This window comes from Sminthopsis crassicaudata, chromosome 1 (assembly GCF_048593235.1).
Source record: "Sminthopsis crassicaudata isolate SCR6 chromosome 1, ASM4859323v1, whole genome shotgun sequence".
Classification (NCBI taxonomy): domain Eukaryota; kingdom Metazoa; phylum Chordata; class Mammalia; order Dasyuromorphia; family Dasyuridae; genus Sminthopsis; species Sminthopsis crassicaudata.
The window spans coordinates 167820198-167844942 of record NC_133617.1 but is presented as its reverse complement, the minus strand read 5'-3'; the positions used below and the strand labels follow the sequence as shown (position 1 = coordinate 167844942).

Here is a 24745-nt window from a genome sequence, read left to right as displayed (position 1 = left end):
GTCTGGCATTCTATTCACTGTGACATGTAGCTGCCTTTTGCATATGACTAACCCATCCTCTTTTATTTTTTCCCCTAATCTTGCATTCTTCATCATTCTTCAGTGATATCCTTTACTCTACTTTCCTTATCTGTAATGCATTGCAGCCATGCATCTCCCTATTGCATTTTGAATGAGCCTCTACTTCCCACCAAGAACTAAAATATGAAACCATATAAAATCCTTTCACACAATATTTCTAAGATGCCTTAGGATAAGTAGCTGAAGGTTGATTTTTTATTGAAAAAACTAGTTGGTCTAGGTTCTCCAATTATAATATTCTTTATTCTCAGGATACAGATAATCCTGATAATGAAAATTTTCAAGACTGTGAGAATGTTTATGAAAAAATGAAGTGTTTCAACTTTAAGAAAAAAAATTTGGAAGAAGAGGTATGGTGACTTTTTTTCACTCTTAGAAATAATAACTCTTCTTTAACCAAAGAATAAAGCAAAATAAAGGTATAAAGAAACACTATTTGAATAGTTTTGTTTTCAAAGAAGTAATTCTTAGAACTCCAGAGCTTTCTTAGGTCTCTCACAAGAATATATATATATATAATATATTCAAAACCTTATTCATTTAAGTAATAATAAGCCTACTTCTTATAAGTATATAAGTAACTTCATCGGCTATAATTTGTTTAATTGATATCTATATATTTGGTTTGATAGTCAAAGATTTTTTCAGATGCCAAAAGCAGAGATTTGAGGGTAGAATCAAGGGGATCACTACTTGAAATAGAGGAAGTAGAAGTAGGGTGTTCAAAAATGAACATTATAGACTTAAGCAGCTACAGAGTGAGATCTGAGAGATCCATCATTTTGAATCTGAGATCATATCAAGGCATGTAGGCAACAATGCTACCTAGTTAAAAGGAACGAGGCTATATATTCATGCTAATTGGGCCCTTCAACAAAGGAAAATAAATGATCTGAATTTTTTGAAAAAGAGAGAAGATATATACCTGGAATTCTGGGGTGACTTAAGGGCTTCAGCAAAGAAAACATGGGAATTCAGAGAAATCATCCTTCTTGGGTTGGTCTAAATGGAGAGAGAAGCTTATTTCAAAAGTAAATTTGTATTAATTTAATTTGATAAATCTTAGGACAATTAGAATTGGAATTCTAAATATTGAAGGCAGCATTTTGATTTAAGTCTGTTTTTATGCTATATTCAAAATGCCTTATTGATCTCTCATGAATTTACTTTAAAAATAAATTTTCATCTTTCATGGAGACAACTATTCTATCTTTGATCATATGTATTTAAAGATTCTTCCTGACACCTAGTAATATATAGTAATGTATAGTATACTAAGAACATATGATTTTAATTTCTCTTCCTTTGGTAATATAAATTGTGTCTTAATTCTTCCTAGCTACTGAAACATAAGGAAAGAATCTCAACCTTTAGGGAGTTAATTGATAATGAAAAAGTTTCTCAAGAGAAAGTTTTTGAGGTATGTCTAATATTTATCATGTTCTATCTCCCACATTTTGCAAAAGATTGCAAAGACTGATAAACTTTTATATGAATTGATTTCTCCTCCCACCTTTCACCCACACCCCATAATCTCCATCTATTTGAAGTCTTTCTTTATTCACAGCCCAAAATACTGCACCTTCCTCCAAGAAGCAACTGGACATTCATATTTCACAAATAGGCAGTTTGCCACCAAGGAAAAGGAAACACTGAACATTTCCAACATGAGGGTCTTTTTGTGGTAAGGGTAGCTGGGCTCCTTTTCATAGGAAGTAGCTTCTTGTATCTCAGAGAATAAGGATGTAGATCCACAGGTACAGTAGAAAAGTCCAATAATGGCCAGAAGAAGCAGCAGTGGCCTTAGCATTTGGTATCTTCCTGCTGAGATATATTTGTTGACCCAACATAAGTAACAGAGATATTTGCTCTCTCTCTGGAGGATATGTCTGGATGTGATGAAGTCCTTCTCAAGAAATGTTAAACCTGATTTCTGGTGAAATTTGAAGACAAATGATACTACCGGTAGAAACTAACAAGGTATTGTTAAGGCTGATGGAGTCATGGGCAAAAAAAATTGAAGCCTTCAGGAACACAGTAGTATTTTCACCAGTGTTGACTATGGGAACCCCCAAAAAAAAGACAGATTTGAAAAATGAACAATAGATTCAAAATGGTGTTTGAGAACAAGATTTGGATTTTTTAACCACAATTCAAAATATAGGAATGATAGATTCTTTAAAGGGAATTAATGCCAGCAAAAACATTTTTCTGGTTTCTTGTAAATCTCTTCAAGAGAACCTTAAACTAAAAAAGAAAAGAGAAAATGGTCACAGAGATCTGACAAGCCTAGTACCACAGAGGAAAACATAAAGGTACACATAATTCACAGAATTATTAATCATTCATATATCATAATTCAATAATTCACAGAAGACACTCAAAAAGCAAAAAAAAAATTATTGATGGTTGTTCTTTACTTGGTAGCAGAACATTGGGAAATGAGTTATGTACCCATCAGTTAGGGAATGACAAAACATGTTATGGTAGAGATATTAACAAGATAAAATACTGTCACACTATAAGAAAGGATGAAAGGGATAGTGTCAGAGAATCCTAAAAAGACTTGTATAAACTGACACAGAATGACATGAACAAAAACAGGAAAACAATTTATACAACTCATTATTTTAAAGAAAATTTTGATAGACTTAGGAACTCTGATCAATATAATTACCAACTTTGGTTATATAGGACTCATGACAAAACTTGATGTAGACCTCTGTATAGAGAGGTGATGGGTTCAGAGTACAGATTCAGGAAAACTGTACAAAGCACTGGGGATTGATGAGGGAGAAGAAGATGTGCTTTATCAGTGGGAGTGAGAGAAAGTGTAAGGGAAAGAATGTGAACTGGAAAATAAAATTTAAATTAAATAAATTTTAAATTAAATTTAAATTAATTTAAATTAAATAAATTAAATTGAATTGAATTTTTTAAAAAAGGAAAAATATATATTTTTTTAAAATTTTCACTTTATTTTAAAAATATTTCTCCCAATTACATGTTGAAACAATTTTTCACTTTTTTTTTTTAAGTTTTGAGTTCTAAATTCTATCCTTCCTTCCCCTTTACCTCTCCCTGAGAGCAATTCCATGCTATACATGTGAAAAGGAAGAGAGGAAAAAAGAACATGAAAAATAGTATGTTTCAGTCTGTATTCAGACAAATCAGTTTTTTCTCTGGAGGTGAATCACATGTTTCATCATGAATCCTTGGGATTGTCTTGGATCATTGTATTCCCAAGAATAAGTCATTCATAGTTTCTCGTCATACAATATTGTTGTACCATGTATAACATTCTCCTGGCTTTGTTCATTTCACTTTGTATCAGTTTATGTAAGTCTAGGAACAGAATATATTAAAAAGAGGTGAAGAAGTAACATTTTCTATTAAAAATTTTTACTTGTATAAAGAAACCCAAGAACTTGAGGGGAAACCATGGTTGAGAGTCTTTGGATAAGGATCAAAAGACCTGGAAAAAGAAGCAATATTATTTTAAGAGTATCTTATAAACCATCAGAACAAAAAAGAGGAATTAGATGGGGAGTTCAGGACACATCACAAAATTGCTATGGAAGCATTATTGTGGAAGAGGGGGCAGAAATATCTGAATCTTTATTGCCACACACTCTTCTCCCCAAACCATAGCAGCTGGTCAATTTTTGACTTACTTTAATAATGATTTCATCCTTAAAAAAAAAAAATTAAAAATTCACCACTATTTTGGACTTGATTCTGGCCATTTGAGGGAACTTATCATAGAAGTCATGATATAGAAGAAAGGAAAACTGCATAATCTGATGTCACCTAGATTTGAGGAGAACATAGAAGATTCAGAGGAGGTAAAGAGATGAAATGATTTAATATTTTGAAGAGGTAGTTCAGGAATAGGAATGAAATTCTAAGACATAAGCAAAAATAATTTAGATTAGAAACAAAAAAACTGCCTAAAGAGTCTATTATGTAGATATATGGAACTCATTGACAAATCCACTTTTCAAAAAGTTGTATAAAGAACATGAAGGATGAATACCCCAGTCCTGTAAGAATCGCATCAGGAAAACTGCATCTTAGAATAAACAAAAGTGGTGCTGGATGCTGTGGACCACAGAGGGAATTTTTTTACCAGTATTGGTAATAAGAAGATCAAAAAAATAATGGGCCGCTGTTCAAGTTGATATAATGACCAGATGACCTACTTCATTCTACTCTTTTCATTTCCATTTTCCCTTTTAAGGAGAGTGATCAGTGGAAAGATGTTAAGAAGGTAATGGAAACACAAGGTAAATGAGACAGTCAGAAAGTGAGTCACTAAGCATAAATTTAAAATATCCTAAGGAGCACTGACAGGTGGGGTTGCTGAGCCACTCTTGGCAGAATTAGACATTTTCTGGAAAATGGGATAGCAACTACAAATGGGTAAATATTGTCCCAACGTTTTTAGAAATGGGAGAGAGTAGAGTCTACCAGTTTCATGGCTGAGGGAGTTTTACTTTCTCTTCCTGGAAAAGTTCCAGAACACATTAAGGTGCTGGTTTGTGAGTACTTAAGGAATCAACAATCTCCTAGTAGTAGCATGAATTCATTAAGGACAAGCTCAGTTCTTTTTACTATGAAGTAACAAAAAAGTGGAAAGGAGATGAGAGATGCTGTGCAATACTTAAATTTCAGCAAAGTATTTGACAGGGTTTCTCATTCTATGACCATATATAAGATGGACAAATACAACTAGGTGATAGGTAGATTTGGCTTGGACACAAAGCTATGACTTAAGTGGTAGTATTATTAAGTAAATTTGAGTTGAATGACTGGATACAAAATAGTTATTAATAGGTCAGTGTCAACTTGGAGAAAGAAAATCTAAGAGTGTGCTCCAGGGATTTGTATTAATACTTGTTGTTCAACATTTTAATCCAAAGACTTGAATACAGGTGCTGATGGCATGCTTATTTACCTTACAGACAATAAGAAGTATTAATACATGGCTGATACATTATATGAGAATCTAGACCTAGTCTGCTTGTATCAGATATCTCAAGACTCGCTACAGACCATCAAATCCCTCAATACACTAGTGCTAGATTAAAATGTAACTGGGAAATGTTTAACAAAATAAATACAAGTACAGTAAAACACAGATAATGTTCATCTGTGGTTTTCTAAGTTATTTTGCTGCCCATAGAGATTGATTTCTATTTGAATCTGATTCCATTTCATTAAAACACGGGGCTGAATTGAATAAGATCAAAATCAAGAGGCATAAAACATTTTATTTGCATTCAAAATACCGACTTCAAAAACATAGAAGACATAACCAACAATATAATCTGTGGGGGAAAAAATCATTCCTGTTGGAAAGTGGGGAGAGTGAGGAGACAGGGAAAGGAAAAGAAATAAGCATTTATGTGATTTCTATTATGTACCAGGCATTATGCTAAAACTTTTTTTTTCAAATTATTTAATTCTCTTAATAATTCTGCAAGGTAGATGTCACTCTTTAGATAGATAGATAGATAGATAGATAGATAGATAGATAGATAGATAGATAGATAGATAGATAGATAGATAGATAGATAGATAAGGCAAACAAGTTAAGTAGCTTGACAAAGTGTCAGAGGCTAGACTTAAGCTGAGTCTTCCTGATGCCAAGCCCAACTACATTATCCACTGCCCTTGCAGAATCCCACCCCCTCCACAGCTGTCTCAATACACTACAATCTCAATATGAATCAATGTTATGACCTGTGAAATGGATGTGAGAGGAGGATGATGATATAAGGAGACTGAGAGGCAGTTGCATTGTCTAACCTCTCTCCTCTTCCCTCCAAATTATTTCATTCCCAATCCACAAGCAACACCTGTGTCAGTCAAGGCTGCTTTGCAATTCCTTCGATGTTATAATCCACAACTGTGGAGGCTTTTGGAGAATTGATCTGTTCCTTCACCTAGGCATGGTCTTTAACACTTAGTGATCTGCCAGGCTGTAATGTCTAGGAATAGAGAAGTCATTTTGTCTTGGTGTTCTTTGCCCTGGGCAAGCTACATTTGGGGGTTTGAGTTTCAGTTCTGGGCATCACCTTTAAGGAAAATCAGATGAGCAGGAGTGTGTCCTGAGCCTAGCTTGATATTTGGAGAGGACGCCCTAAAGGAACTGGCTGAATGTATAAAAAAAACAAACAAACAAATAAACAAACAAAACAAAAAACAAAACAAAAAAAAAGCTTTTCCTCAGGGATTTGCAGGGTTGTTACAAAGCTTGGTGCCCCGAGGAAATATTAGAAATTATATAGATATTAAGGAAAGTTTTCTTCTCCCATTTCCTTTTAATTAACATCCTTGTAGTTTCATCAGAGAGATGGTATCTTGGATCAAAGGGTATGAAGAGTTCTACAACACTGATTCTTCTTTTTCTTTATTTTTCTTTAATAGCTCTTATTCTTATGGGGCAGCTGGATGGTGGGGGTGGAGCACCAAATCTGCAGTCAGGAAATTGTTGCCAGAACTTCTTTTCCTAAATGACTCTTCCTGACCCATCTGGGGTTTTCTTGGCAGAAATACCAGAGTAATTTGCCATTTCCTTCTGCAGCCCATTTTACAGATGAGGAAACTGAGGCAAACAAGGTGAAATGCTTTGCCCAGGGTCACACAGCTAGCAAGTGTTGTATGAGCCTGGGCATGTCACTTAACTTCTATCTTAATTTCTTTAAGTGTGAAAGTGAAGCTAATGAGAGGATGGTTGTAAAGCTAATTTAGCACACTGCCTGGCACAAAGTGACCATTGTATAAAGGTCAGCTGCTATGATGATGATGATGATGATGATGATGATGATGGCTGTGGAGGCACTTTATCTGAACCTTTTCTTTCTATAAATTACTCTTTTATTTTTATTATTTGACTTTTTACTTATTTTGAATTACAAACTCTTTGAAAGCAGGGCCTAATTTTGCCTGCTTTTGCATTTCCAGAACCCTTTTTTTTTTTTCACATAGTAGGTGATTAATAAATGTTTATTGAATGAAATTGAATGTGGAAGGACATCTCAAAATTGCAGACTGACAGACACATGGCTGGACAACATTTCCTGTAAAAAAGGATCTAGGGATTTTTCAACTTTGTATCTCCAATGTCTAAGAAAAAAAAATATTAACATTATATGCTTTGTTGTAGGTACAGGCCTGCTAAAAATGATTGTTTATCATTATCCTCAATCCAAGTATTTCTAGCTTAAAGAGTGAAATGTTCAAATTAATTCAGATATCTTTCCTTACTCCAAGGTAATTGGAGGGACGATTTTTAGGAATCTTAAAGGAATAAAATGATAGTGTTAAAATACATTTGAGGGAAAAGTAACATTCTAGAAAACAGTAATTAACAATAGACACTTAATCTTTAACTAAAATGGTTCCATTCCTTCTTGGTTATTCCCCTCGAGTTTTCTCCTGGTGTAATCAAAAGGACTGTGTTCTGATCAGTATTTGATCTTTTGAATGAAGCAGAAATCACACTTTTCAAGGAAAGTACTGATAATTAACTTCTTAAGAGGTATTTTTTTGTCCTGAATTTTGATTACTATCCTTGATAGCTTCCTTAGGAAACACTTTTCCCCCCCTTAACCAAGTATGGAAAGGGTTTTTTAACTATAGAAATAATTAATCCTATTTTTAGAGAAACCAAAAAGGAGATTTTTAAAAATGTGCTTCCATACTAATACATTGTATTGTATATAATAGATGTTTAATAAATATGTTTAAATAAATAAATGTTTAAATAGAATTTATTGAAATAAATATTATAACAGAACACTAATATGTTTATTTTTAGGACAGAAACAATGATTCAGGGGAAGTTGAAAATTATACAAATGTGCCTGACTTATTAGATACCAAACTAGATCAGTACCATAATCTAAATGAAGAGCTTAATTCCCAGGTAAGAAAAACTACATAATTACTATCATTTAGGCATTGTAGAGATAACAAATTTTTTTAAAAAAATTATAAGCACCAACATTTTTCTATTTCTCCAAAATTTCATTCAATATTTATCAATATGGTGATGACAAGTTTAATATCAATAAGTCACATTAGCCTTAGAAGGAAAATATTCAACTTTGCACATTTAGCTTTCATTATTATTTATCTTCAGTGACTTCAAGCCAAATGTGGACACAGGGAAGTTCAATGAAAAATGTTTGAAAACATGGCTTGAATCCAGAGAAGTGACACAGGACTATAGTTCTACTTCTAGGAGAGGTGGATTGCTTGAACATGAGTTCTGAGTTGCGGATAGCCTAAAGCATAGAAAGTAAATGTCCAGGAGCTGGGAAAGAAAGTAGCACTATGCACCTTAGCAGAGATAAACCATCCTAGATCAGAAACAGAATTTTGCTGTTTCTGGTCAAAGCTTCCTTGCCAATCAGCAATGAAATTGGGCACATTAGGGGCCACTGCAGCCTGGGTAAAAAACAAAACAAAACAAAATACTGGGACCCAGTGTTGAAAAAGAAGAGGAAAAAGAAACTATGGCTCAGGACTAAGAAATGAAATAAACCAGATTTTGAATTATATTAAATCCTCATTCTAAATGTAACATTAATACCTTTTTCAAGAGAATTGGAGCACACTGAATATGATAAGCGCCAAATACCATTATGATATTTTATCAGACAGGAAACAGCTGCTGCTTATTTTGTATCCTCATACAGATTGTGCCCTCTAACTCTAAGGGGTCCCACAGAGCCCTCTTCTGAAACTCCTTTTCTTCTCCCTCCTTACTACTTCACTTGGCTTCTCATCAGCTCCCATGAACTGAATTGCCATCTCCATGCTACTGATTTCCTTTCTTTTTTTTAATTAAAACTTTTTATTTACAAACATATGCATGGATAATTTTTCAACATTTACCCTTGCAAAATCTTCTGTTCCAAATTATCCCATCCTTCCCCCCATCCCATCCCCTAGATGGCAAGTAGTCCAATACATGTTAAATGTGTTAAAATATATGTTAAATCCAATATATGTATACATATTTGTACAGTTATCTTGCTGCATAAGAAAAATCTGATCAATAAGGAAAAAATAACTGGGACAGAAAACAAAATACAAGCAAACAACAACTGAAAGAATGCTATGTTGTGGTCTCCACTCAGTTCCCATGGTTCTCTCTCTGAGTATAGATGGCTCTCTTCATTACTGAACAAGTGGAATTGGTTTGAATCATCTCATTGTTAAAGAGAGCCACGTCCATCAGAATTGATCATCGTATAGTCGTCTTGTTGCCGTATACAATGATCTCCTGGTTCTGCTCATTTCACTCAGCATATTCATGTAAGTCTCTCCAGGTCTGAAATCATCCTGCTGGTCATTTCTTACAGAACAGTAATATTCCATAATATTCATATATCACAATTTATTCAGCCATTCTCCAATTGATGGGCATCCACTCAGTTTCCAGTTTCTGGCCACTACAAAGAGGACTGCCGCAAACATTCTTGCACATACAGGTCCCTTTCCCTACTTTAAGATCTCTTTGGGATATAAGCCCAGTAGTAACACTGCTAGATCAAAGGATATAGACAGTTTGATAACTTTAAATTGCTCTCCAGAATGGTTGGATCCGTTCACAGTTCCACCAACAAATGTATCAGTGTCCCTGCTTTCCCACATCCCCTCCAACATTCATCATTATCTTTTCCTGTCATCTTACATGCTGCTAATTTTCAAATGTACCTTTTCTGCTCATCCTGTCTGCTGACTTCTAGCCTCACATCTCCAACTGCTTTTCATACATTTCACTGGAAATTCTGTAGAAATCTTAAGTTCAGGTTATTACTTCCCTCCTCCCCCCAAGACCTCCTACCTTCCTTATTTTTATAGAGGGCAAAATCACCTTCCATGTCCTTCAGGCTTACCTCCTGGAGTCATCCTGGGTTCCTCATGACCTCTCACCCTCCATATACAATTTATTGCCAATGTATGTTAATTTTTCTTTGCAACATCTCTCCATTATGCCCCCCCTCTCTCTCCTGACACTGCCACCACTCAAGTGCAGGCCTTCACCACATTATGCCAGATTATTGTAATAGGCTGCTGCTAGGTCTGGCTGTCTTGGATAGCTCCCTACTGCAGTCCATTCTCAGTTTGATCACTAAAGTGGTTTTTTTAAAACTGGGCTCCAACAATGTCAACTTCTACTTAATAAACTTCAGTGGCTCCTTATTGCCTCCAGGAGAAAATACGAAGTGTTCTTTGGCATTAAAAGTTTTTCATAACCTAGACCCAACCTCTCTTTCCAGCCTTCTTACGCCTTAGTTCCCAACATATTCTTTTCGATCCATTGACACTGGTCTCCTAGTGGTTTCATGAACAAGACATTCTGTCTCTCAGCTCCAGACATTCTGACTGTGCCTCATTCCCAAAATGTTCTCCCTCTTCATCTCCATCTGCTGACTTCCTGGCTTCCTTTGAAGTCCCAAGTAAAATCTCATCTTTTATTGAAAGCCTTCTCTCTATTATTCTGTATTATTTAAATGTGCTTCCATATTAACCCAGTGCTTTGCACACAATAGAATAAATGTATAAATAGATTTTTCCTTATATTATCTGTATTCAAGTGTCTTCCCTCTATTAATCATTTCCAATTTATCCTATATATAGCTTGTTTTGTATACATTTGTTTTTATGTTATCTTACCTATTTGATTATAAACTCTTGGAGGGCAGGGTCTATTTTTTGCTTCTTTTTGAATCCCCAGTGCTTAGCAAACTATCTGGCACACAGTAGATGCTTAAATATTTATTGATTATTTTATTGCCAGGCTACCTAGACTATATCCTTAACTTTGGTGGTTAAAAAAGAAAAAAAAGAACAACAGATGGTGCTAGAGAGCTGGAGAGGAAGAGACAAATGAGAAGGATTATTCATAGAGATTAAGGATTAGGATTCATTTCTGTGTTAAAACCAACCAGAGAAGCATGTAATCTAAGAAATGCCAGCAGACAGAGGCAGTGGTGGGATAGCATGAACTTTTTGAGTTCCACCAGGAGATTCAGAAATACCAGCTGGTATCAGAGGAATAGCAGTGATGGAAGAGGCAGAGGAGTTTCTGTACTAGACAGAATTTGGAGTCAAGGAAAAGCAGAAAGTCACAATATAAAGGAGCAATTCTAGAAATTGCCCTTCATAGTGATTCAAACTGTGGCAGTTTCAGAAAAACAAATAAATTCTTCCAAACACTTAAATACTTTACCTCAGGGTAGAACTATAATTTTAAGTGAACTATTTCTGTCACTACAAAGAGGTGAAAATCTAGTAGTGAGATTATAGGAGTTGCCTTGACATTCTTATTGGGAATGCTTCTAATTTACCATTTTAAGGAAAACTCATTTATTCCTATGCTCTCTAGGGCTTTTTTTTTTTTTAATTAGGAATGGATGCTGTATTTTGCCAAATGTTTTTTTTTCTGCATCTATTAAAATAATCAGATGATTTCTGTTAGTTTGATTATTGATATGGTCAATTATGCTGATAGTTTTCCTGATATGAACCAGTCCTGCATTCCTGGCATAAATTGATTATGGTGTATTATCCTAGTGATGAATTGCTATAATCCTTATGATAATATTTTATTTTAGATTTTTGCATTAATATTCATCAGTGAAATTGATCTATAATTTTCTTTCTCTGTTTTGGCCCTTCCTGGTTTAGGTATCAATACCATATCTGTATAATAAAAAAATAAATTGGTAAGACTCCACATATTTTTTCAAATAGTTTATATAGTATTAAAATTAAATTACCTTGTAAATGCATCCAACATTGGAGATTTTTTCCTTAGGGAGTTTATTGATGGTTTATTCAATTTCTTTTTTCTAAAATGGGGTTATTTAAATATTTAAATATTTTATTTACTCTTCTGTTAATTTGAGCAATTCATTTTAATTAGACTATTACATTTATTGGCATTTTGTTGGGCAAGATAACTCCTAATTATTGCTTTAATTTCCTCTTCACTGGAGATAAATTCGCCCTTTTCATTTTTGATACAGATAATTTGGTTTTCTTCCTTTTTCTAATCAAGTTAACCAAAGATTTATATTTTTTTCATAAAACCAACTCTTAATTTTATTTATTAATTCAATAGTTTCCTTACTTTCAATACTCTAAAACATTGTAAGAGTTGGCTTCTCTATGTTCATAATCAGTTGTGAGCTTTCTCGTTCTCATTCTCTGAACCTGATGCTCTAAGAATGTACAAAGTTTCAGGCTAGAAGAGCCTGAAAGAGATTTATGTGAACTGATGCTAAGTAAAGTGAAGTAGAACAAGAAGACTATGTGATATTCAACGTTGATAGACTTAGCTCTTCTCAGCAATATACTGATCCAAGACAATTCCAATAGATTTGAGATGGGAAATGCCATTTGTATCCAGAGAGAGAACTATAGAGATTGATTGAATATTGAAGCATATTATTTTCACCTTTTGAGGAATTTACTTTTTCTTTCTTATGGCTTTTCCCTTTTGTTCTGATTTTTCTTTCACAACATGACTATTATTATAGAAATATGTTTAAAATTATTATACATGTATAACCTATATCAGATTGCTTGCTGTCTTGGGATGGGGGCAGAAAAAGGAAAGGGGGGGATTTAGAACTCAGAATCTTACAAAAATGAATGTTGAAAGCTATCTTTCCATGTAATTGGGAAAATAAAATACTATTGAATAATAAAAAAAAAGAATGTTATTGAGTGCGTAGAAAGTACCAGACTACCATCTACTATCTAGCATACTACTATACTACATAAAAATTTTTTGTTTTCTGTTCATCTTAAAAAAAAAAAAAAAAAAACTATAATGTGTACCATGAGGTTTTATTGATATTCTCTGGTTAGAATCAGAAAGCTTATTTACATATTGACTGATTGCAATCAAGGTGAATCATAGAATTTTAGTACTGTATTAAACTTGGATCCCAGAACAGGGCTTTAACTAAAGAAAAGCCTCCAAATTTCCTTGGTGCTACAATAGGGGAATTAGACTAGTGGGAGAGGGAAGCGGACATTGAATACTCATCAAGGGTTTATCCCTGAGGCAGCTGTCCCCAAACCTACCGAGTAAGTTGCCTCTTTGCCTCTGGCTGCCCAATTACCTATCCCCACCTTCCCCTTCTAGCTCCCTGGTTGCAAGGATCTACCTCTGGATTATAAACTTCCTCTTCCTTGAAACCAAACCTGGATCAGATTTGTCATCACTATTCATTTTACAGATGATGAAACTAAACCTGTTACCAGGAAAATGACTTGATCAAAATCATTTGTGTAGCTGATGGAAAAACCAGAAAAACATCATATATCTCCATTCCCCTAATCCTGTACCCTTTCAATAGAAATACAATTGTCCTTATTAACTACTTCTCTACTACGGTTAAAATTGTTTTAGAAGTTTTATACTTCTCCTGACCCAATTTCTAAGATAAGGATTAAACCTGTGATTCTGATGTCATGAACAAAATTTCTATCTACATAGCAGATTAGCACTTCCTCTGCAATTTAATCTTAGATGTTGAGAACCCTTGCCCGAAGTCTCATGGGCAGTAAGGGTCAGACCAGAAATCAGTGAAGGTGTTGGTTAGGAGACCAAATCTCTAGCAAGGCCACCCTTCTAACTACAATTATAACTTAAGTAAAACCCAGAAATTCTAAAGGCCAGCTCTGGTCATTTAAAAAACAAACACAAGACCTTTAAAATTTAGGATGTCAAATGTAAAAAAAACTTGAGTTACATTTCAGTCTGAGATGTTCTTTAGAAGATTCATTTTTTACACATGAATAAGAGAACTCACATATGAACAGCTAAAGTAGAGGTGTACAGCTCTGTAGGAAGCCAGTGAGAAAATAACATTTAAACCATTTTAACATGAAAAACATCACCTTCTTTAGTAACCTAGATTATTTTAAGCAAATGGAAAATTGAGTTTTGTATTTGTTTTTCCAGTAACATTCAAGGTTTTGGCTGCTTTGTTTAATGTCAATACATTTGCTTTCCCAAACCACCTGCTTCCTTTATTTTTTTTTCCAGAAAAACTAATTAGTAAAGTAACTGTGTTCAATTATATGACATCTAGTAGCAAAACAAAAACACCCCCAGAATCTGGGGTAATGGGAGGGTAGTTTGCTACCAGATCTTATATAATTGATCACAGTTACTTTGCTAATTAATTAGTGAAAGTTCTTCTTTAACTTGGGTTATTTGTTTTTTAACCTTTGCTACCACTGTGAATAGCACTGTTGGTTTTATTTGGTGGCAACATATTGGCAGGTCCCAAATAAATTTGATTTTGTTAGTAAGCTAGAGGTTACCCTCATTCAAATAAAAGTATGTCTGGCTCTGCCTTACTATGTTTTTATCCAAATATGTATGTTGCTTTCAGTAATTTCATTTTTTTTTTATTTTTTTAAACATTCTTTTCTTTTTAAATTTTCAGTTTCATGACTTAGCTATTCTTAGAAATACAAAAATCTGCAACACTTCCAAAAAATTTAAGTTGAAAAATGCTTTCTACCTCCAGAGAAAGAACTTAATGCAGATAAAAACATATTATTTTTTACTCTATTTTTAGTAGAGGTTTTTAAAAACCTATTTTCTTTCATACTATTTTTTAAATATTAAAAATTGTTTTTACATGTAATTTGAAAAATATTAAAAATACAAATTTTAAAAATTTAAATAAGCCACTAAGAAGGCAAGCTATATGATATCCATTATACATGTGAAATGATGCACAACATTTCCATATTCGTTATTTTTTAAAAGCAAGAAATATAAAGCAAGCAAGAAAACTATGCTACAATTTGCATTCAGAGTTCATTTGTTCTATCCCCTGAAGGTGGGTAGAATATTTTCATCCTTTGGATGAAAGTCCTTTGGAATTGTCTTGCATTATTGTTTTGATCAGAGTAGCTATCTTTTACAGTTGGTTATCATTACAATAGTGTGGTTATAATGCACAATAATCTTTTAATTCTTCTCACTTCCCTTTGTATCAATTCATATATGTCTTCTTGCTATTTCATATAGTACTCCATTACAATTATATGCTATAACTTGTTCAGCCATTTTCTAGTTGATGAGCATCTCTTCATTTCTAATTCTTTGTGACCACAAAAAGAGCTACTATAAAAATTTTTGGACATATAAGTTTTTTCTTTTTCTTTGATCTCTTTGGGACATAGTCCTAGTAGTGGTAGGTCAGAGGATATTTATAGTTTTTATAACCCTTTGGACATATTGGTTAGACTAATTTATTACTCCAGGAGCAATTCATTAGTGTACCTATTTCCCCCTTATCCTCTCCAGCATTTCTCATTTCTGATAGGTGTAAAGTTGTTTAAAATTTACATTTCTCTAATCAATAGAGATTTATAGCATTGTTTCATATGACTATAGATAGCTTTGATTTCTTCTTCTGAAAACTGCCTGTTTATATACTTTGGTAATTTATTGGCTGGGGAATGACTGTTATTTTTATAAATTTGACTCATTTTAAACTCAGCATATGTTTGAAAAAGAAGGTCTTTATCAAAGCAGCTTATTGTAAAAAAAATTTATATTTCTTTACTATCTGTAATATTATCTTTTAGCAAAATATAGTTTCTCTGATTAGTTCTTTTAATTAGGTCTGCTTTTGCTTTTGTTCTATCAGAGATTATGATTGTTGCCCCTTGCCTTTTTTACTTCAACTGAAGCATATTAGATTCTGCTGTAGACTCTCTTTCCCATATTGGGTCTCATAATTGAATGAGAAATGCAAAATTATGATTTATTATCAATAAATGTTTGATTGGTATACCTATTTTATATACCTGTATGCCTGAGGTCATGTAAAAATTTCTTGGGCAAAAATGTTTAAGAAGCCCTCATTTATTTTAAAATGTGTGTCTTCCTGTTATTTTTCTTGCATATAACATCTTGTTGGATTCTGGTTTCTAATCCATTTTTCTGTCTACTTCCATTTTATGAGTGAGCTCATTCCATTCCCATTCACACTAATCTCTGACAAAACTAAAGCAAAAGCAGATCTAATTAAAAGAAATAATCAGAGAAACTACATTTTGCTAAAAGATAATATTATAGATGATAAAGAAATATATATATTTTTTTTAACAATAAGCTGTTTGTTTTTTGCAAGGCAATTGCCCAGGGTCACTCAGCTAGGATATGTTACATATCTGAGGCTGGATTCAAACTCAGTATCTCCTGACTCCAAACTGGTGTTCTAGCCACTGCTGATTACTCTGTGTTTGCCTCCATCTCGCTATTTTCTGTTTCTTTTTCTATCTCTCTCTTTATCTTATCCCTCCTCAAAAGCCTATTTTGCTTTTAACCTCAATGATTTAATTTTAATCAGTTCTAATGTTACCCACAAAATAATTTAAATTTTGTAGAGTAGATTTCTAAAATTAATTTCTTCAAAGAGATTTGGAATGGTACTCTGTTTTATTACAGGAAAATAACTTTTAAGAGTAGTTCTTAATCTTTGGACTTAAAGGCAACAATTATTTGCTTTATCCCTAAAGTCAATATTGCCTTTTACATAAATTATGAAATCCTTTACTATTCTTTTATCAGAGATTAGCTAACAGAAAAATTCCACTCTGGTAATGGGTATTATGATGATGTCTTTGGAAAGCAAGGACATCTGAATTATGTCAAATAACCTGATTTAAGAGGTGGAAAATAAGAACTGATTAGATGTTTTTTGTCATTGATAAATCTACTCATATGAGGATAAGGTTAGAATTGTTGCGTATGTATATTTATATGGAAAGAAAATATATGTGTCAATGTGTGTGTAATAAGTGCAACATCCAGCCACAGACCTTAATGAAGCAACATGCTTCCTTGTTAAACAACAATTGTCAATCTACAAATATTTCTTCTGTGCCTGTTACGATCCCTGCTATAAAAAATATCCAAGAAATTTAAAGCTATGGTCTTACTCTCATTCTGACCTTCATTCATTCTGACCTCTTTGGATCATCTTTCTAGGAATTTCATATGGATCTTTGTATTCTTAAAAGCATTTTTATGCCTATATGTGAAATAATACACATATTTTATTTATTTTTTGCTGAGGCAATGGGGTAAAGTGACTTGCCTAGGGTCACACAGCTAGGAAGTATTAAGTGTCTGAGGCCAAATTTGAACTCGGGTCCTTCTGACTTCAGGGCTGGTGCTCTATCCACTGCACCAACTAGCTACCCCAATAATATATAATATGCAGGCCCATACTAAAAATTTGTACATGAGGCTTGCTCACCTAATAAGCTATAAATTTCTTAAGGGAAAAAACTCTTTTTCATTTTTGATTGCCAACCTTTAGCACAGAACTTTTACTCACAGATGGATAATTCATGGGATTTTTAGAAATATTTATTAAGCCCTTTCTTTTTCAGCTAAATTATAAACAGTGCTGAACATCAATACAACTGAGTAAACTTAGTAACTTGGCATCTCTTTTCATCCCAACTAATTTAAGCATATATGAGAATAGTTTATCATCTTCATGAGGATTCTTTGTCCATCTATTCTTCCTTTCATTTCCTCTCACATACACAATGCATGCTCAGTTCTTTTGTCCTTAAACTTAAAGCTTTCTCTTCTTAATTATCTTTGTTCCTGATTCCCAACCTGGCAGTTGGGATCCATCCTAGCATTCCAGGGAAATAAATGATTATCAGCATTGAATAAAGCCATATTCCTTTCTCCTACACTGGTTAAATGCTGCTGCTTTGGGGAACACCTATCCATGTAGTTATGAGAAATACATTGTTTTTGCTGTCTTGGCTTTCTCCATCATTCCTTCAGGGTATCCTTTACAAATAGGCACATATGATAAAAATTGCTATGTATGAAGATTTCTTTGGGAAGATAACTGAAAACTGAAATAAGTGAGGCTCTAAGGCCCTCAGGCCTTCCCCCTTATTGCCCTATGTGTTAAGAAGCCCTTCATTCTTAAGAATATAGCAGAGAGCATCTTTAAGAATGCCAAAGCCCATGGATATCAAACTTCCTCATTTGGGAGATGGATGCCATGATGGGTGGGGCAGAGTTGGTAAGGAGGAGCAAGAAAGGACATCCAGTTTGTTGGATCTTTTGGCTTCCAGCTTTGAGAGAGATGTGCATTGCTACTCTCTCTTCAGGTCTCTGAAGGAAGAAAAAGACTAAAAGGAGCCAACAGTGTCTATCATGTCTCTATCTTTAGCTTACTATACTATAGGTTAGAGATGAGATCTGGGAACTCTCTCTTTTGGTTGAGCTAAAAATAGCTCATTCCTGATGGAGGATCTCCTTCAATCCCTGTTGTCTGGTATATCTGTTAATATGTAAACATTATCTAATTTCTTGTTGTTTTTTAATCAATTTGGATAAATGGGGTTTCTTTGCCCTTTGCTGTATGTTCCATTGGTATATGGTGGGAAGAAAGTAAAGCCCTGAATAGAAAGTTTGGAGCCCTCCTTTTTTTATTAAGGAAAAGTAATCAGATGTTTACCTTGAACCTAAAAATTACATTTCTGGGGGCAGCTAGGTGGCGCAGTGGATAGAGCACCAGCCCTGAATTCAGGAGGACCCGAGTTCAAATCTGGTCTCAGACACTTAACACTTCCTAGCTGTGTGACCCTGGGCAAGTCACTTAACCCCAGCCTCAGGAAAAAATAAAAAAATAAAATAAAATAAAAATTACATTTCCTAGACTAACAATACATAAGGAAAAAGACAGATATAATTCTAGCCCGGTATCTTCTCTAAAGAGAATAGGGGGCCAGACTGGTGTTCTCAACTTTCTCCTCTTCTTCCTGGCAGAAATCTAAGAATCTCTTGGAGAAGAGGAGGCAGAAATACTAGAGCTATCTGTTCTTGCTTCTCTGTAAGCCACAGTCAGATTGTAGTATTTCATGAGTAATCTTAACTACTGACCTAGAAAAAATAACAAAATTCATCTGAAAGAACAAAAGGTTAAGAATTCCAAGGATACTGATGAGAAAAAAAAAAGCAAAAAAAAAAAAAAAAAAAAAAAGGCAAATGAAGGTAGGTGGCCTAGCTGTACCTGATCTAAAATTATATTATAAAGCAGCAGTCACCAAAACCATTTGCTATTGGCTAAGAAATAGAGAAGTTGATCAGTGGAATAAGTTAGGTTCATAGGACAAAATAGTTAATAACTATAGCAATCTAGTGTTTGACAAACCCAAAGATCCCAACTTTTGAGATGAAAATTCACTATTTAACAAAAACTCCTGGGAAAATTGGAAACTAATGTGGCAGAAACTAGGCATTGACCCATACTTAACACCATATACCAAGATAAGGTCAAAATGGGTTCATAATCTAGGCATAAAGAATGATGATATAAATAAATTAGAAGAACATCGGATACTTTAGCTCTTAGACCTATGAAAGAGGAAGGAATTTGTGACCAAAAAAGAACTAGAAATCATTACTGATCACAAAACAGATAATTTTGATTATATTAAGTTTTTGCACAAACAAAATGAACACAGACAAAATTAGAAGGGATACAATAAACTGGGGAAACTTTTTTATATTCAAAGATTCTGATAAAGGTCTCATTTCCAAAATATATAGAGAATTGATTCAAATTTTTAAGAATTCAAGCTGAGTGAAATGAGCAGAACCAGGAGATAATTATATACTTCAACAACGATACTGTATGAAGATGTATTCTGATTGAAGTGGATATCTTCAACATAGAGAAGATCTAATTCAGTTCCAGTTGATGAATGATGGACAGAATCAGCTACACCCAGAGAAGGAACACTGGGAAAGGAATGTAAACTGTTTGTACTATTGTCTTTCTACCCAGGTTACTTTTACCTTCTGAATCCAATTCTTACTGTGCAACAAGAAATTCGGTTTTACACACATATATTGTATCTAGGATATACTGTAACACATGTAACATGTATGGGATTGCCTGTCATCAAGGGGAGGGGGTAGAGGGAGGGAGGAGAAAATTCCAAAAAGAAGTGGGTACAAGGGATAATGCTGTAAAAAAAAATTACCCATGCATATATAATGTCAAAAAAAATTATAATTATAAAAGTAATAAAAAAATAAATTAAAAAAAAAAGAATCCAAATCATTCTCCAATTAATAAATGGTCAAAGGATATGAACAGACAATTTTCAGATGAAGAAATTGAAACTACTTGCAGTCATATGAAAAGGTGCTCCAAATCTCTATTGATCCAAGAAATGCAAATTAAGACAACTCTGAGATACCACTACACATCTGTCAGATTGGCTAAGATGACAGGAAAAGATGGTGATGAATGTTGGAGGGGATGTGGGAAAACTGGGACACTGATACATTGTTGGTGAAATTGTGAATAAATTCAACCATTCTGGAGAGCAATTTGGAATTATGCCCAAAAAGTTATCAAACTGTGCATACCCTTTGATCCAGCAGTGTTTCTACTGGGCTTATATCCCAAAGAGATCTTAAAGGAAGGAAAGAGATCCACATGGGCAAAAATGTTTATGGCAGCCCTTTTTGTAGTAGCTAGAAACTGGAAACTAAATGGATGCCCATCAATTGGTGAATGGCTCAATAAATTATGGTATATGAATGCTATGGAATATTATTGTTCTGTAAGAAACGACTAGCAGGATGATTTCAGAAAGGCCTGGAGAGACTTAATAAGTGAAATGAGGAGAACCAGGAGATTATCATACACTTTAACAAGACTATACAATGATTAACTCTGATGAACATAATTCTCTTCAACAATGAATTGATTCAAACCAGTTCCAAATGTCCAGTAATGAAGAGAGAGGACTGTGGGAACTGAGTGTGGACCACAACATAGCATTTTCACTCTTTCTGTTATTGTTTGCTTGCATTTTTTTTTCTTCTCAGATTTTTTTTTTCTTTCTAGATCCAATTTTTCTTGTGCAGCAAGATAACTGTATAAATATACATATATTGGATTTAACATATAATTTAACATATTTAACATGTATTGGATTACCTGCCATCTAGGGGAGGAAGTGAGGGAAAGATAAAAAGATATAATAATTTTAAAATTAAGTAGTAAAAGAATAATCTTAACTTTTCTCTCCAAATACCATTCAATAAACAAGAGCCTTAAAAGCTATTAGGAGTTTGTTGAAATCTTAATGTTAAGGATACTCACTTCACCCAACAGGTGATTATTAGTATGATTAAAATGCTAGAATGGTAAAGGAAAAAAATGAACAGAAAATCCAATCTAATTCAGTTTAATACATTATTTGTTAGATATTTATTGTGTACAAGGCACTATTCTGTTCTGTCCTGCTTTCTAGACCCCCCACAGCAGGGTGATTAAAACATTGAATCCTCCTTTCTAAAGCCCCCAAGTTGGGGTAACAAAACATCCATGCTTTCCAGAGCTCCCAAGCTGGGGTGATTAAAATATATCATCTTAATGGAGAAGTGATGAGGTGGGACTCCTGAGGATGGTGGGAAAATGGAGTCCATTTATTCTAAGGACTTTCCTCTTTTTATACCCTCATACTCTTAAGTAACCAAAACAACACTGGGCATGTACCTAGTATACACAGTGCAGGTGAGACCTCATGAACAACTTGTTATTGCTTGTAGTTTGCCACCTGGTATCACTGCTTCAATCACAACAGGAATTATCACCACCTCCTGACTTCGCAGAAAGGGTGAGAGCCCTTAGAAGAGATGGGAAGCCAAACCAGATATTGTCAGCAGGTTCCCTCTGGACTGAAGGGTCTTATACCTCACCCAGAGTTCTCCTACTGTTTGTGGCCTTCTACGTCTCACCCTTTCTTTTGTTTTAGTTGAAGCAGGTATGCATCAGTGGTTAAATCCATCAGCATGGGAGGAATCACACAAGCAAGTAGTAACATAACAATATGAATGAATAAAATACTATAAAGATTTCCATTAGTCCCAAAAAGAAAGTATAAAAAATAATTATCAATTCACAACCACACATACACCAAGAGATAGTCCAAAATTAATCTATTGTCCATTATCACTTCATATGTCAGGGAATCCAATGATTCCTGCAGATTTTAAAGTTCTGCAACAGTCTCATTGACAATTACTTTTGATGTTCATGAGTTAATTGCCATACACAAAGGGTTAACTGCCAGGCCCTTTCAGTGGTGGGTACAGTCAATGATGGAACCACATGATGTTACCTGGGTCGTCTTCATTTTGAGGGCCTTCTCCTTTCCCATCTCTCTCTGATGGACAAGGCAAATGGGGCTTATTGGCACCCATCTGATTCCTTCTCCATCTGTAGAGATACAAGCAAACCCTCTCCTCCAAGCAGTTAACCTATCTGGTCTCTTCCATTCATTACTTTTTGGATCTTTCCACATCATCTGGCGATTATCTAAAGATAGTGGAGCTGCTCACACTAGACACTGCCCTTCAGGTGGGTATGGAACCCACCTGTCTGCTGAAGCCAGTGCATCTCCATCAAAAATCAAAAAATTAATATAGACTTAAATTTAGAAGTTCTCTAGAGTTACCTGTGGCTCCCCCATTCTTTTATTTTTGGAGGAGTGTCTTAATGTCTCTGTTTCTCCTCTCTACTATTGCCTGTCCTTGAGGATTAAAAAGTATGCCAGTAGTGTGTAAAATCTGATACTGTGGAACTGTAATCTGTGGAACTGTAATCCTAACTGTAATATGTCTCTTCCCCATAGATTGATGCTACAAAAGGAGCAAAAACCCCTGCTCCATCCCCAAATCTCCATCCCAAAGGGGTAGCAGTAAATCCAGCTGCTATTGATCCTCTTATGCCAGACATAGGAGTGTTTGCCATAATCTTTGGCCAGTGATGGGACATTAACTACATATTCCCCAGTTTCTCACATCAGTGTATGGATGGACACTGTTTTGTAAGCACTTTTCAGGAGGTGAAATGTTTAAGCAGCTGACTTTGCCTGGAGGCAAGGGGTCTATAGGCAGGACAGGGACAGGTTTCAGCTCTCCAGGGGATATCTCAGAAGTTCCAGTGGTATGAAACTCTATTCTCCCTAATTGCAATCCCCTCCCCCCACAGGCTTACTTAAAGACTCTGGGTGTAACAGCAGTTGCTAACAAGCCCAAGTGTTTTGTGCTTTAGGCCCTCCTCTTATAATGAGGACATAGGGGGTGGACAAAACTGCTTCATGAGCAGTGCTGATGGTGTCATTACCCTTCCCACTCCTCCTCCTTCTTCTCCCCTCCCCCCATGAAGGCAGAGTTGAGGGAGGAAAGTCAGGAGATGGAGAATATCCTAAGGGCACAGGCTCAGGTATAGGGAGAATTGAAAATAAGCTTTGAAGGTTTTGAAAAGCAAGCTCATCACCAAGGTACTTAAGGTACTCAATTCCTTTCTGCCCAACAGGCCAGAGTACTTAAGATACTTAACTTTCTTCTTACCCAACAGGCTTTGCCCTTCAGATCTCCTAGAGCAGTAGCAAGCAAAATAATAATATGCTAAAAAAAGACTTCTTTAGTTCTGCCCCACATGCTGTACTCTCCAGGGCTACGGGCACCAGCTCTCTGCTTGCATTTCTCCTCATACTTCCTTGTCTGGCAGCCCAAGTTAAAATCTTTCCTCTTTTTAAAACTTGTGGGATTTATTAAAACCAATTTCACTACATTGTATTCAGTTAGTTCTTCTCCCACTAACTTCCACATCTCTGGCTTCAAATTCTTCTTACAAAGCCACAGAGACATGCACTCAAAAGCATGTGAGAACTCAGGGATCTGCTTCTAAGTTACCAACAAACCTTGCTTCTCTGTTAACCTAACTAAGCCTGCTTCATACTTCCCTGGGGCGAGGTTCATTTCTTAGTATTTGCCTCATTTTGTTGAAAAATGAAAGTGATTAGATTAACCCTTATTGATTCTTCCTGCTTACCTGTTTTTATACTTACCCTTCCAGTCACGAGGATTTCTCCACTGAACTTAGCTGATTGTCTCAGTCGAGCTGATGTGTGTGTAGGAGCTCACCTAGAGCCCCATGTTGGGCGCCAAATGTTGTGTCCTGCTTTCTAGAGCCCCTAAGTTGGGGTGATAAAACATACTATGCTATCTAGAGCTTCCATGTTAGGTCCTAGTGTGGACAAGTGATGAAGCAGGACTCCCAAGGATGGTGGAAAAATGGAGTCCATTTATTCCAAGGACTTCCCCCTTTGTATACCCTTATACCCTTATGTAACCTAAACAAGACTGGACATGTGCCCAGTGTATACTGTGCAGGTGGGACCATATAAACAACTTGCTATTGTATGTAGTTTGCTACCTGGTATCACTTTTCCACCTGGTATCACTCTGCTTCAATCACAACATAGGGTGTCACTGTCTGACTTCTCAGGAAGAGTGAGAGCCCTTAAGGGAAATGGGGAGCTGAACCCTTTGGGCTGAAGGGTCTTATCCCTCACCCAGAGTTTATTCACTGTCTGTAACCCTCTACACTATTCTAGATGTTGAGATACAAAAAAAAAAAAAATAAGTAGTTCTTGCCTTTAAAGAGTTTACATGAAGGATAAACAATAACGATTCTGAATAGTGGCAATTAGGAGGGAGTGAATTCCAGGCATGGAGGAAAGATGATAGGAATGA

At 35.0% G+C, this 24745-nt stretch overlaps 1 protein-coding gene across 11 annotated transcripts in view; it reads left to right on the top strand.

Moving 5' to 3' along the window:
- CAGE1 (cancer antigen 1) overlaps window positions 1-24745 on the top strand; it is a 103700-nt gene that overhangs the window by 43676 nt on the left and 35279 nt on the right. For 8 of the 11 annotated variants that reach the window (XM_074271066.1, XM_074271045.1, XM_074271042.1 and 5 more), the window contains 3 exons: window positions 333-431; window positions 1421-1501; window positions 7907-8014. The exons of 1 other annotated variant lie outside the window; for it this stretch is intronic. In XM_074271066.1, coding sequence (XP_074127167.1) covers window positions 333-431; window positions 1421-1501; window positions 7907-8014 — 288 coding nt within the window. The remainder of the gene's footprint in view (window positions 1-332; window positions 432-1420; window positions 1502-7906; window positions 8015-24745) is intronic. 2 more of the 11 variants (XM_074271050.1, XM_074271060.1) reach the window with 2 other exon arrangements.